The sequence below is a fragment of the Podarcis liolepis genome, assembly GCF_965112155.1.
Source record: "Podarcis liolepis genome assembly, chromosome: 1".
Taxonomy (NCBI): Eukaryota; Metazoa; Chordata; class Lepidosauria; order Squamata; family Lacertidae; genus Podarcis; species Podarcis liolepis.
In genome coordinates, this window is record NC_139554.1 from 135,708,037 (window position 1) to 135,720,303 (window position 12,267).

A 12,267-nucleotide genomic window follows, 5' to 3' on the forward strand; every position below is an offset into this window, starting at 1 on the left:
CTCGTGCTAAGTACTTAATTCGTTCCGGAGGTCTGTTCTTAACCTGAAACTGTTCTTAACCTGAGGTACCACTTTAGCTAATGGGGCCTCCCACTGCTGCCGCCACGCCACCTGAGCATGATTTCTGTTCTCATCTGAAGCAAAGTTCTTAACCCAAGGTACCATTTCTGGGTTAGCAAAGTTCTTAACCTGAGGTACTATTTCTGGGTTAGCGGAGTCTGTAACCTGAAGTGTCTGTAACCTGAAGCATATGTAACCCGAAGTACCACTGTATTACTATTTTAAGTGAGCAGCTTCATATAGGACAAGGGGATGAAATACATATTTACCTGAGTATTTGTTTCAAAGCAGAGGCATTCCTCCATACCCTTCCACCCCCACCCATATGGCCTGAGCTGCGGTAAGCAGGTACACAATACATGGCTTTTTTGCTCAGGGCACAACAGGAGTGCCTTCCTGCGGGAAACCCAATTGCTCCAAAACATTGCCTTTACGCATGTAGGGACAGCATGGTTACCTGAGGCTGATTATTCTATAGTACTATATCTACCAATGTTTTGCTGACTTCCGTGTTCTTCTGCTGTGTCCTGTTAACTTCTGACTGCTATTTGCTGTTTTCTTTTAAGATTTAATATCTTACCATTGTGTTTTTAATCTTAGCCACCTTTGGTGTGAAAAGAATGGCTATAAATATTAGGAAAAAATAAAGGCAAATATACAAGCAAAAGCACATGAATGAACAAAGATCAAATTATTTATGTAACTTTTTAAAAGAAATGTTTTAGAATGCTATGTGAACAGTGAAAGGTAGGACTTACCTGTTTTCCTGAGTGGAAAATCATCTTTGGAATCATACATCCCTAGCACAGGATGATTATAAGTGCCTGATACTCCGCTTTGTGGTGGAGAGCTCTGGTCAAGAGAACTATGCTGTGTTTTCCTACAGAAAAAGTGAGGCATTACCAGCCTTGCAGTTTACACTACTTTTCCCTTAAGCAATAAGCAAGATTACTGATAGTTAACATGGGCTTCACCGAAAAGCTTAGTTCCCCCAATGGCTGTACCAACCAGCCCTGATTGCAATCCCAGATTGAGTTCCTACTGGTGACAGGCGCCCAGTTACAAATCTGCAATTAGGGATGCCATGAGAGAGTTGATGAAGAATGTCCTTTAAGGGCGTTGGCAAGTCCAGGCTCGAGGTTGTCACCTCATCCATCTATAAGTAAGCAGCTCTTGCAAAAATCAATTTGGTAAGAGATGCCTGAAGGCACGAGGAGGAAGCCTCAAAGCTCTCAAGGACCAACTCAATACATTATTTGACTGCATCTTTAGAGCTCCACCCTCCTACTGTGGGAGGGACTGCTGGTGATGACAGAGGCACTTCATGGAGATGCTCAGAGAGGACATTTAGTTTGCTGATGAGCTAATGTATAGACATTGGTCTGGTTAGGGTGAGCCACTTTTGGCAAAGGATCCTACTAAAAGACTCAGGGAAGGGTTTTGCTGTGCTCCAGAGGGAAACTTCATCGTCCCCTTTGGGCAGTGTTGGAGCTTCCCCATCTCCACTCTCTGTCCCCACCATCTGATAAAGGGTATTGGGAAGTTCTTTGTGTTTGACATTTTATTAAGTTTTTTTTTTTCGTGGAAGCCGCTCAGTGGTTGGGGAAACCCAGCCAGACTGAGAATTCAGTCTGAAAAAGCTTGTTCAACAGCTGCTCAGTTTGTTCCTCTTCTCCCTAGAGAGCTGCTCTTCTTTCTCTATGAGACTGTGTCCTTACCAGGAGATTAATATGAACATTGATCCATTGTTTGTGTTAGTGTGCCTTCATCCACATGAGTGTTTTCAGTTTTATGCTTCCAAATTTCTAACTTGATATTTCACAATATGGTTGATATAATGTATTACTTACTTTGTACTGTTGCCCCCCTCCCCTAAATTACAACTTCCCAGTTCCCAAGAATTCTCATAATTGTAGACATAGCCTCTGAGATTACATTCTCAAACATCTTGGGTACCACGCTTAAGGTCATGGAGATCTGAATTCATTTAAAATACCATCTCTTTTCCTATCTTGGGCTGCAGCTTCCTCCTCACATCATTTATTTTGTTATCACCAGGTTGGGCATCACTTTTCTTTTGGGTGAAGACAAGAGGCAAAGTAGGTGTTGAACAGTTGGTACCTTCTCTCAGTCACCCAATAGCATTTCTCTGCCTTCTCCAGGCAGAGCACCTGCCACTTGCTTCTTCTTATTCTTCTTGCATCAAACATAGCCAAAGACACTTTATTTTAAAAAGATGTGGGTAGCGCTGTGGTTTAAACCACTGAGCCTCTTGGCCTTGCCGCCTGGAAGGTTGGCGGTTCAAATCTGCACAATGGGGTGAGCTCCCGTTGATCTGTCCCAGCTCCTGCCAACCTAGCAGTTCAAAAGCACAGCAGTGCTGCTGTTGCTTCTTCTTCTTCTTCTTCTTCTTATTATTATTATTATTATTATTATTATTATTATTTCTAGTATTTTCCTCTTTCTTCCTAGACCACAACCTTCAACAGGAAGGAGTGATGGAAAAACCCCAAGGCCCTTTAGCTTCCTGTCCAGAGTTTCAGTCGCTTGCTATATGTCAAAGGCTGTGTCTGGCAATATCATGACCCACATGAATCAGAAGGATGGGGTTGTGGTCAGTGGGCTTTCTAAGTCTTGGCAACTTCTCTGTTACATCATGAATCTTTGCACCTGTGAAGGCAGCACACTTCCTGGGACATCCTCTGCACACTGCTGCCTCTGTCCCCCTCAGTAGGGAATCACCTACCATCACATGATGTCTCTTCCTTCTCTGGGGAATAGCAGCACTTGTTCTGTGCACTGTACCTCCCACAGCCATTTTGGTGTATTCTGAAGTCTGTAACAGCTGTCCTAGCTCCTCCGGCCCAGAATCGGTGTCCGAGATGGGGACATGCAATCAAGAACGGACCTCCGGAACGAATTAAGTTTGTAACCAGAGGTACCACTGTACCTTTCGTAGGCACGAGGCAGGCAAGTGGACTTATTTTCCATCATATTCAAAGGCAGGTTACAGCTGTTTTAGAACATGCTACCCATGGTTTACTCCAAAGGCTATCCCTTTTGAGTTCCAATTTGGAGCAGAGTATTTTTTCAAGCAGAAAGGGGAGGATGCTATCTAATAAGCAGTCAAAAAGTTGTTAGAAATAGGATGGGGCCACTTACCCATACCAGAAGCGCGGGTCATTAGAAATGCAATGGTTGAGATTCCGCTGGGCCAAAGCTTTTTTTTTATTTAAGACAAACTCTTGTAGCTTCATTTTTACTTCTGTGCTTGCCACTGCACCTGAAATACCAAACCCAAAGTAAATAGACTGAACTAGCACCCACAACATTAATTTGAGACCTACTTCATGAACTTACAAAAGGTTGTCTAAAGATTTCAATCAAACTCTTTCAATATTTTAAGCTATCAATAAAGAATTATTCTGTGCAATGAGGAGTGGTACACAATTACAACTGATGTTTGGAAATGTAAATTTAATCAGAGATTTCTCTTTTTCCTATGAAGGGAGGTGCAGCTGAATAGGATTTTACGCACAAAATTATGCCTAAACTAAAGCACTTGTAGAAGCTTTTCCAGCGGCTCTGAATTAAAACCATTTAAGAACAGAAGTGTTGTACATACTCAGGGTTTTTTTTTAAAGTTACATCTGCAGGCAAAGGTTGAAGATGAATGGCTCATGTACAGAAACTGTCTAGGAAAACCTTCCAAATAAGGATCTTTGTTCACTATATCTGCATAAATATTTCCATTCACAGTCAATCATCTGTTTTGTCAAACAGAAAATCTGGCATCTAAGAAAGTTACATGTTTTCAAAGTCTAGAATTGCATTTCTAGCAGCATAATTTCTCATCACTATTTACTTCACAAGATACCAGTCCATCAATGCACAGACAAATTCTTGTGCAGTGAGACTTCGGAAGAGCAACATATTGAAACTTTACAACTTGCCATCAGCAAGACTCTTTTCAGTCTCTGGGTCCTGACTTTATGTAGCTTTAATTCTAATGTGGAATAGCAACTTTCCACATTATTTATTATTAAATTTGTATACACCTACAGGATAAAATCACAATATAAAAACACAAAATACAAAATCAAAATAGAAACAAAAACAACCAATTTTCAAAAGTACTGCAGGGAACAAGAATGGGACTTATATATGACATGAACTGAAAGTCTGCTGAGTATTTTTAGGTAGCTTTGGTGGAAGTTCAACCACCATTAGTAGTAGTAGTAGTAGTAGTAGTAGTAGTAGTAGTTAAGCAGGTTTTCTGGAGGCTTTGTCCAAATTTGCAGTTGTGCAAATTGTTGTGCCCCAATTCCAATTTCACAAAGTCATTCCAGAAAGATACAATGGCTCAAGGAACTGATAGGCTGATAGGATATTGTGAAGTCAAAGAGATTCAGAGCTGCCCTTCCATTTTCAGTCTCTTGAAGCAGACATCCCATCACAGTGCGGAAGGCAGCCCACAAACCAGACCAGAACATCAACTGAAATATTTCAAACCGTCTGGTAGCTACCAAGATCACCTGGAGCAAAAGATGGTTCTTCATGAACAGCCTCGTGGGCATCTTCTTTCAACACAGCCAGAACTACTCCTTCCTTTTGTTCTTGTCACATGACTAACAAGCTATTTACTTATTCTTCTTACAATAAAATATGTTTCAATTTTTTCATTTCCAACCCCACCTGCACTTTATTTTAAAAAGGAGTAGCTTATTAATTATGTGTGTACTCTCTGTATATACCTTTAAATGGATAACTGGTTACGATGGGGAAGTGGAAGCTCTCTTAAGCTACAAAACCTAAGATGAACTCTTGTTATACCTCTAGTCACTGACCTACGTGCTTTTATAAACAAAGATCTCATTCATGAAGCCACTGTTTATGTCCATAAAATCTGTCTTCTTAGCATACCCAATAATGCAAATGCCTGTTTCTAGGCTGCCCTTGAAACTCCAGCGGGTGCAGAATGCCGCGGCGGGGCTCCTTACGGGGTCCTTGCCATGGGATCACATTCATCCAGTGCTTTACCAACTGCAGTGGCTCCCAGTGGAGTACAGGGTCAGGTTTAAGGTGCTGGTTTTGACCTTTAAAGCCCTATGCGGCCTAGGACCCATGTACCTATGGGACCGCCTCTCCTGGTATGCCCTGCGGGGGACCTTAAGGTCCACAAATAACAACACTTTGGAGGTCCCGAGCATCAAGGAGATTAGATTGGTTTCAACTAGGGCCAGGTCCTTTTCAGCACTGGCCCCGACGTGGTGGAACGCTCTGTCACAAGAAACTAGGGCCCTGCGGGACTTGACATCTTTCCGCAGGGCCTGCAAGACAGCACTGTTCCGCCTGGCCTTTGGCTTGGATTCAGTCTGACCCTTATGTTTCCCTCCCTTTATGGTCTTGATTTATCAACTATTTTAAAATGAGGCTGCATTTTAAATTGCATTTTAACCTGTATTTTAAATTTGTTTCCCCCCCCCTTTCTTTTCCCCCTATTATGGTTTTTACTGTGATTTTATTGGTGTTAGCCGCCTGAGCCCGGCTCTGGCCGGGGAGGGCGGGGTATAAATATTATTATTATTATTATTATTATTATTATTATTATTATTATTATTATTATTTCTAGTCATGTGAGAAACACAAGGCTACTGCTGCCTGCTGCGCTGAAATAATCATCATTTGTGAAATGGCAATGATTACCACTAGCGTGCGTGTTGAATGTGACAAGTACAATAAACCTAGGAAGTGAAGACATGTCAGAGGCAGGTGACTGTGTGCAGAGAGTGCAAGGTCACAAACAAAACCTACACTATATATTGGGTCTCCAATTCCAGAAAACATTTCATATATTTATGCACCACCTGCTTTCTTTGGCACTCAAAGGGACATACATAGATCCCTTAGATCTAATTATCTTTATATAGTACCATTCTGATAATTTTTAGATGGGCATCAGCATTTTCTTTCCCCATAAGAGACTCTTGCTTCAAAAGGAGAAGAATGGTGGAAAGGACACAGATGTAAATCAAAGCAGAAGAGTTTAGTATATAATCCAGCTAACAGATGACTCACAGATAAGGAAGAATGTGTAAATAGAGGGTTGTCTTCCAGATACAACAATGAATTTCCCCCCACTTTATTTGAACTCTTGAATTAAGGCTTGTTAAAAAGCAGGCTTTTGATCCTAAAAGCAATGCTTTATGTAACAAGTTCAGCTTTCCCCCCTTCAGATCCTGTTCCTTCACCCACTCAACTATTTCTATAATTAATCTTGAAAGAAACTTGAGAAATTGGAAGAAAAGCCTCCTTGTTTTCAAACAATGAGTGATGTTGAGAAGGATACCCTACAGGATTTAGCCACCAATCCTAGTGTAATCATTAAAGGAGCAAATAAGGCAGGTGTAGAAGTAACTGTGAATAAGAATGGAATAAGACGAAATTAATCCGTTCCGTGAGTCTCTTCGTCTAGCGGTTTTTTCATCTTGCGAAGCAACCCTATTAGCGGCTTAGCGGTTTAGCGCCTATTAAAGGCTTAGCGGCTATTAAAGGCTTAGCGGATTAGCGGCTAAAAGGCTATTAGCGGCTTAGAAAAAGGGGGGGAGCGGGGGAAAATCAGAACACTCGCAAGACGTTTTCGTCTTGCAAAGCAAGCCCATAGGGAAAATCGTCTTGCGAAGCAGCTCAAAAATGGAAAACCCTTTCATCTAGCGGGTTTTCCGTCTTGCGAAAAGGCATTCGTCTTGCGGGGCACCACTGTAATTGAGCTTTAAGCCCGAGTTACTTGGATTAAGCAGAAGGGGAGAGAGAGTCTGCCATCAGGGAGGGGCAGAAGCAGAGACCTGGCCTCCCAGCAACAGTGTCTCTACTGCAAGGGTCGGTAACCTAAGGCCCATAGGCCACAGGCGACCCATGGGGGTCGTTTAAGCAGCCCATGGACACCCCCCCACCGCCGCCGCCACCACCCGCTCAGTCGGCTCCCGTGCACTGCACTAAACTGGCGCAGAGCAGAGCAGGGACCACCTTCCGCGATGCTGGCAGGCTTCCCATTGGCTGCAGGAAGCTCCTGCAGCCAATGGGAAGCGGTGCACGCCTCCTCCACATTGGAAATACCATTTGTGCATGTGCGCGCGCACACACACACTCCAGCCCACCGCGGCATCTGCGGGACCCTGAACCGGCCCAAGCCACAAAAACTTTGCGGACCCCTCCTCTACTGCATACTGAGGTCGGGTGGCAGCAAGGTCCAGCAGAGCTACTCCCACCAGTGCCCTAGCCATGTCCAGGCCTTACTGCTGTCCTGCCCCATCCTAGTATGAGGTAGCAATGCTGGCCGCTCCAGGTATGCATTAACCTCTCCATCCCCACAACAGCCGTATGCACACAGATACACTCATAACGCAACAATTCATTTATACAAATGTATAAAATCACCATCTAATTTTGTAAAGAAGTGGACAAATATTCACAAAAAGGTGGTCTGTAAGAAGAGAAACTTCACATGGACAAGTATTCTTTGGATAAATTAGGACATCAACCCTAAAAAGGAAATCTTCCAAATGTGATCTCCATTAACATTTACAATGTTATATTCACTTCTTTAAATGCCTTTCTTTCTCTCCTTAGGTTTAAAGCATAGTAGAGGTCAACATAAAAGATAGGATGAGCCTTACTCAGGGAAAAACACCTGAATTACTTAAACTTTGCAATTTACAGTAATCTTCACAGTAACCTGATCAAAGTTGCCTTCCTCATTATTCATGTGTCACTAGATGCATCACTGACATCATCTGTCCGGCTGTCACTTACTTTCTTTTCCTTTCTCTTTGTTTTTAAGTTGCTGCAGCTTCTGTTCTCTATGCTGCTTCTCTAACTCTTGTTCCTGCCGATGCTTTTCCAACTTTCTCTGGTGTTCCAAGAGCTCCTGCTGATGTTTCATTGCCAGAATCTCCTGTTGCTGCTGTTGGGCAAAAAAAAAGAAAAGAGGTGTATGTAAAGTAAATGCACACAATCTTTGCCCTTTCGGTCACAATCTTTGCCCTTTAAAGTTGCCATCTCCTAAGCAGCAGTCAGAATAAAACTGTTAAAAGTGAGAAAAGAACGTTCCAATACCACACAAGGAAACAGAGGAGGCAGCATAGCAATAATTTTGAGTTTTGCAATTGTGCACTAGATCAGGGGTAGAAAACCTTTCTGGTCTGGTAGGCCATATATTTATTGTCACACAAACCCTGCGGGTCAACTTTGACAGTTGGGCAGAACAACTCACCTGCCAATCACCCGGTATCATAATGACATCAAGTGATTAATATGTGTCAAAGTTCTTTCCACAGAGCTTCCCAAACACCTAAGAATCAACTGTGGAAACACTGAGCCCAGAGGCTTGCAAAGCACAGTGCTTCCCACATGCTCATTAAGCAGCTAATTGCCGGTGCTTGGGAAGAGCTGTGCAACAGGGCTTTGCATGCACTGCCCTTTTAGATCACGCCCTGCCATTGCCTGCCCCACAGAGCACAGCGCAGCAGCTCAGCCAAAGCTTGGCTTAATGTGTTGTTTGAGCTCAGAACTGCAGTTAAGATTTCTCCTTTTTCACCACAATCTGTAACAATAGGACAAAGCTTGGCTACAGATAGTAAGGAAGAGGTTCCCTAACGAAGTTCAGAGAACACGTTAAATCACACCTTGGCTTAGCTGTTTGTCCACACTGGATATAAACTCCTCAAATGAACCAGCACATTCCAACTGTCATGGTAAGTCACATTCCGGCTGACTGTTACATGTGAAACAGGCCTATGACTAGAACTGTAAGAGGGATTGATTGATTGATTGATTGATTGATTGATGACAATTTATATGCCACTTAATTATCGTTGGCTCTAAGGGGTTTACTGGTAATTCAATACAATAAAGATTAAAAACAGTTAAAAATATAAAATCAGAACTGAGTTAAAATGCTTGCTGGTTGTTGTTTTTAAGTAAAAAATTAAAAGTGCTGGTGTTAGGTGCTGGCGACAGTCTGTTCCCAAGCCAAAGCATCACTCCTGGAGTTCACCAGATTTTAACAGTGGAAATAACTACAAACTACAACCGTACATAATTTTGTGAATTGCCAACAAGGATCAAGGACTGTTAGTGTTTTGACTAGCAGTGTACAGAAAATCAACAAAAGATACTCTTGTCTTTTGTTTGGTTTTAAATACACACATACATGGCCATTACATGAGAGATACAATGACCCAATTCACACATAACCATAAACTATAAGCCATGGCTTCCTGTGAGCATGCAGGGTGCTGGTGTATGCTGCTCATTCACACACACCCATCTCCTCCTCCGTGTCATGCAGAGAACAAACAACCAGAGTTTGTTCTTGGTTTGCTGCTGGTGTTGAATTTGTAGAGAAACAAACCACAAGTTCACACATAAAGCTAAGCCAGTGATCAGGTCTGTATCCTTCCAGCAAGACACAGGGAGGAGAGTGGTGGGAGTGAAGGAGCAGCAGACATGAGCCCGCAGGAAGCTCGTGGGAAGCCATGGCTCATCTTAGGCTATGGTTTGCCACTGATCCAATATATATCTAGGTACACATGTTATGTTTCTTTCCTTCTAGAGCATCTAAAGTGATTATATAAAGACAACTGTTTAACACACATCAGCCACTGCTTGGGAGACTTTGTTCCAACTCAAACTGAATTCTCACCACTCACCTTTATGTGTTCATGTAGTTGAGCTTCATGCTGACGAGAGAGCTGTTCATGCTGTCTCTGAAATTCTGCTATGAGGATCTGTCTCTGGATCTGTTGCTTTTGTTTGAGGGCCAACAATTCCTGTTGAAGCTGCTGCTCACGTAATGTAGGTTCTGCAACTGGCATGGAGAACTGATGGTCCAAACGGAGATCCATAGGGACTACAGATGGTGCCACTTGCAAAGGTAGTGTTGTGGTCACATCAACTGCAAAAGCCAAAAGGCAAGGTTAGCTCATCTCCAATTCTTATTACGATTTTTACGCAGTATTTATTAGGGTTTTTTTTTATCCCACTTGTCCTTCTAAATGACCCAAGGGCAAACTTACATAATCTATGTTAGAAATAGAAAATCTGAACAATTAAAATATACCGTATTTTTATAGGACGCACTTTTCCCCCTCCAAAAACGAAGGGGAAATCTGGGTGTGTCCTATGGGGCGAATGCAGGCTTTCGCTGAAGCCTGGAGAGCGAGAGGGGTCGGTGCGCACCGACCCCTCTCGCTCTCCAGGCATCAGGAAGACATCTGCAGCCTAGGCAGCCCTGCGGGAGTGGCACCCGCCCTGTGGAACACCCTCCCGTCAGATGTCAAGGAAATGAACAACAAGACATCTGAAGGCAGCCCTGTTTAGGGAAGTTTTTAATGTTTGAAGTTTTATTCTGTTTTTAATGTTCTGTTGAAAGCCCCCAGAGTGGCTGGGGAAACCCATCCAGATAGGCGGGGTAGAAATAATAAATAAAAATTATTATTGTTGTTGTTGTAGCTGGTAAGGCAGGCAAAGACAGATGCCAGCATCCGTATCACTAAGGCCACTTAGATTTATAACATCATATTTGGATCAAAATGTAATTCCAATAGCCACAGCTGTCCTTAAAATCTAACTCTGATCAGCCACATGAACAATGGCAAGGAGGATGGGCGTTGCACTTCAAAAACAACTGAATGTTAACTACCCTTGCTCAAGTCAGTTAACCACAAAGAACCATTTAAGTTAGTAAGTTTAAAACAAAAACACTTTTGGAAGCTATTTTGGTGCTACCATATTTCAGTTTCAGAAAAGCAAAATATATTAGTCTTTCCTTCCTACAATGACTAGTAACTTACAATTTAACAAAAGCTCTCATGATAACTTCAATATATAACTATACAGATATTTTTAACATATGCAGATTAAATGTGAATGAATTAATCATTTAGAAGGTAGATAATCAAATTATGATATTAAATTAATTTACAAGCCTTCCTTTGGGAGTGTTGCATATACTGTATTTTTTACTGATGTTAGCTGTTTTAGGAAACAATATTTGTCTGAAAAGCAGGATGTAAATAAATAAATAAGAACTGATTTGCAACAAGACAATGGACAGAAAGAAGCTTTGATTCCTGAAATCTCTACCCCTAAGTCAGCGCTAGTCAAGAAGCAGGATGCACAAGAAACAAGAAGTTGGACATGTCTGCATATAAGGATCTGAAATACTTTATTTTTATTATTTATTGAATTTATATGCCGCCCTATACCCGAAGGTCTCAGGGCAGTTCACAAAACAGCACAAAAGAGCCACATTTTAAAAGGGTATAGGATGTAAATCAAATCAACCAAAGACCTGATTAAAAAAAACATTTTTGCCTGGTGCTTAAAGGTGTATAATGAAGACGCCAGGCGAACTTCCCTGGGGAGAGCATTCCACAGACGGGGAGCCACTGCAGAGAAGGCCCCGTTCTTGTGTTGCCACCCTCCGGACCTTTCGTGGAGGGACACGAAGGAGGGCCTCAGAAGATGATCTCAGGGTCTGGGTAGGTTGATATGGAAATAGGAGATCCTTGAAGTATTGTGGTCCTGAGCCATTTAAGGCTTTACAGGTCAAAACCAGCACTTTGAATTGGGCCCGGAAACTAACTGGTAGCCACTGCAGTTGGACCAGGATCGGTGTAATATGCTCAAACCGCCTTCCTCCGGTGAGCAACCTGGCTGCTGAATTCTCCATCAGCTGAAATTTCCAAACCATCTTCAGAGGCAGCCCTAGGTATAACGCATTGCAGTATTCTAACCCTGAGGCTACCAGAGCATAGACGCAGTTAGGCTATCCATGTCCAGAAAGGGACATAGGTGGGCCACCAGCCGAAGCTGATGGAAGGCACTCCGGGCCACTGAGGCCACCTGAGCCTCGAGCGACAGCAAAGGATCCAGGAGAAACCCCAGGCTACGAACCTGCTCCTTCAGAGGAAGTGTAACCCCATCAAGAGCAAGCGACCTCCCAGCCATTTTCCTTGAAGCTTGTACCTATTTTATTCTGGGTTTTTTTATTTGATGTTTAATGTATTGTAAACCGCTTTGAGATCTTTTCTTTAAAATACAGAAATGAAATGAATAATAATAAAAATATTTCTTTAAATTACACAATTTCTTAAAATTTATTATTTCTTTAAAATACAGAAATGAAATCATAGAATCATAGAG

General features: G+C 42.3%; 1 protein-coding gene across 6 annotated transcripts in view; it reads right to left on the minus strand.

The window, feature by feature from the left end:
- Positions 1-12,267, minus strand: part of HDAC4 (histone deacetylase 4) — a 96,305-nt gene that overhangs the window by 60,051 nt on the left and 23,987 nt on the right. For all 6 annotated transcript variants that reach the window (XM_083472599.1, XM_083472598.1, XM_083472601.1 and 3 more), the window contains exons 3-6: positions 9,771-10,015; positions 7,873-8,023; positions 3,223-3,343; positions 819-940 (exon numbers count right to left, since the gene is read on the minus strand). In XM_083472599.1, coding sequence (XP_083328725.1) covers positions 819-940; positions 3,223-3,343; positions 7,873-8,023; positions 9,771-10,015 — 639 coding nt within the window. The remainder of the gene's footprint in view (positions 1-818; positions 941-3,222; positions 3,344-7,872; positions 8,024-9,770; positions 10,016-12,267) is intronic.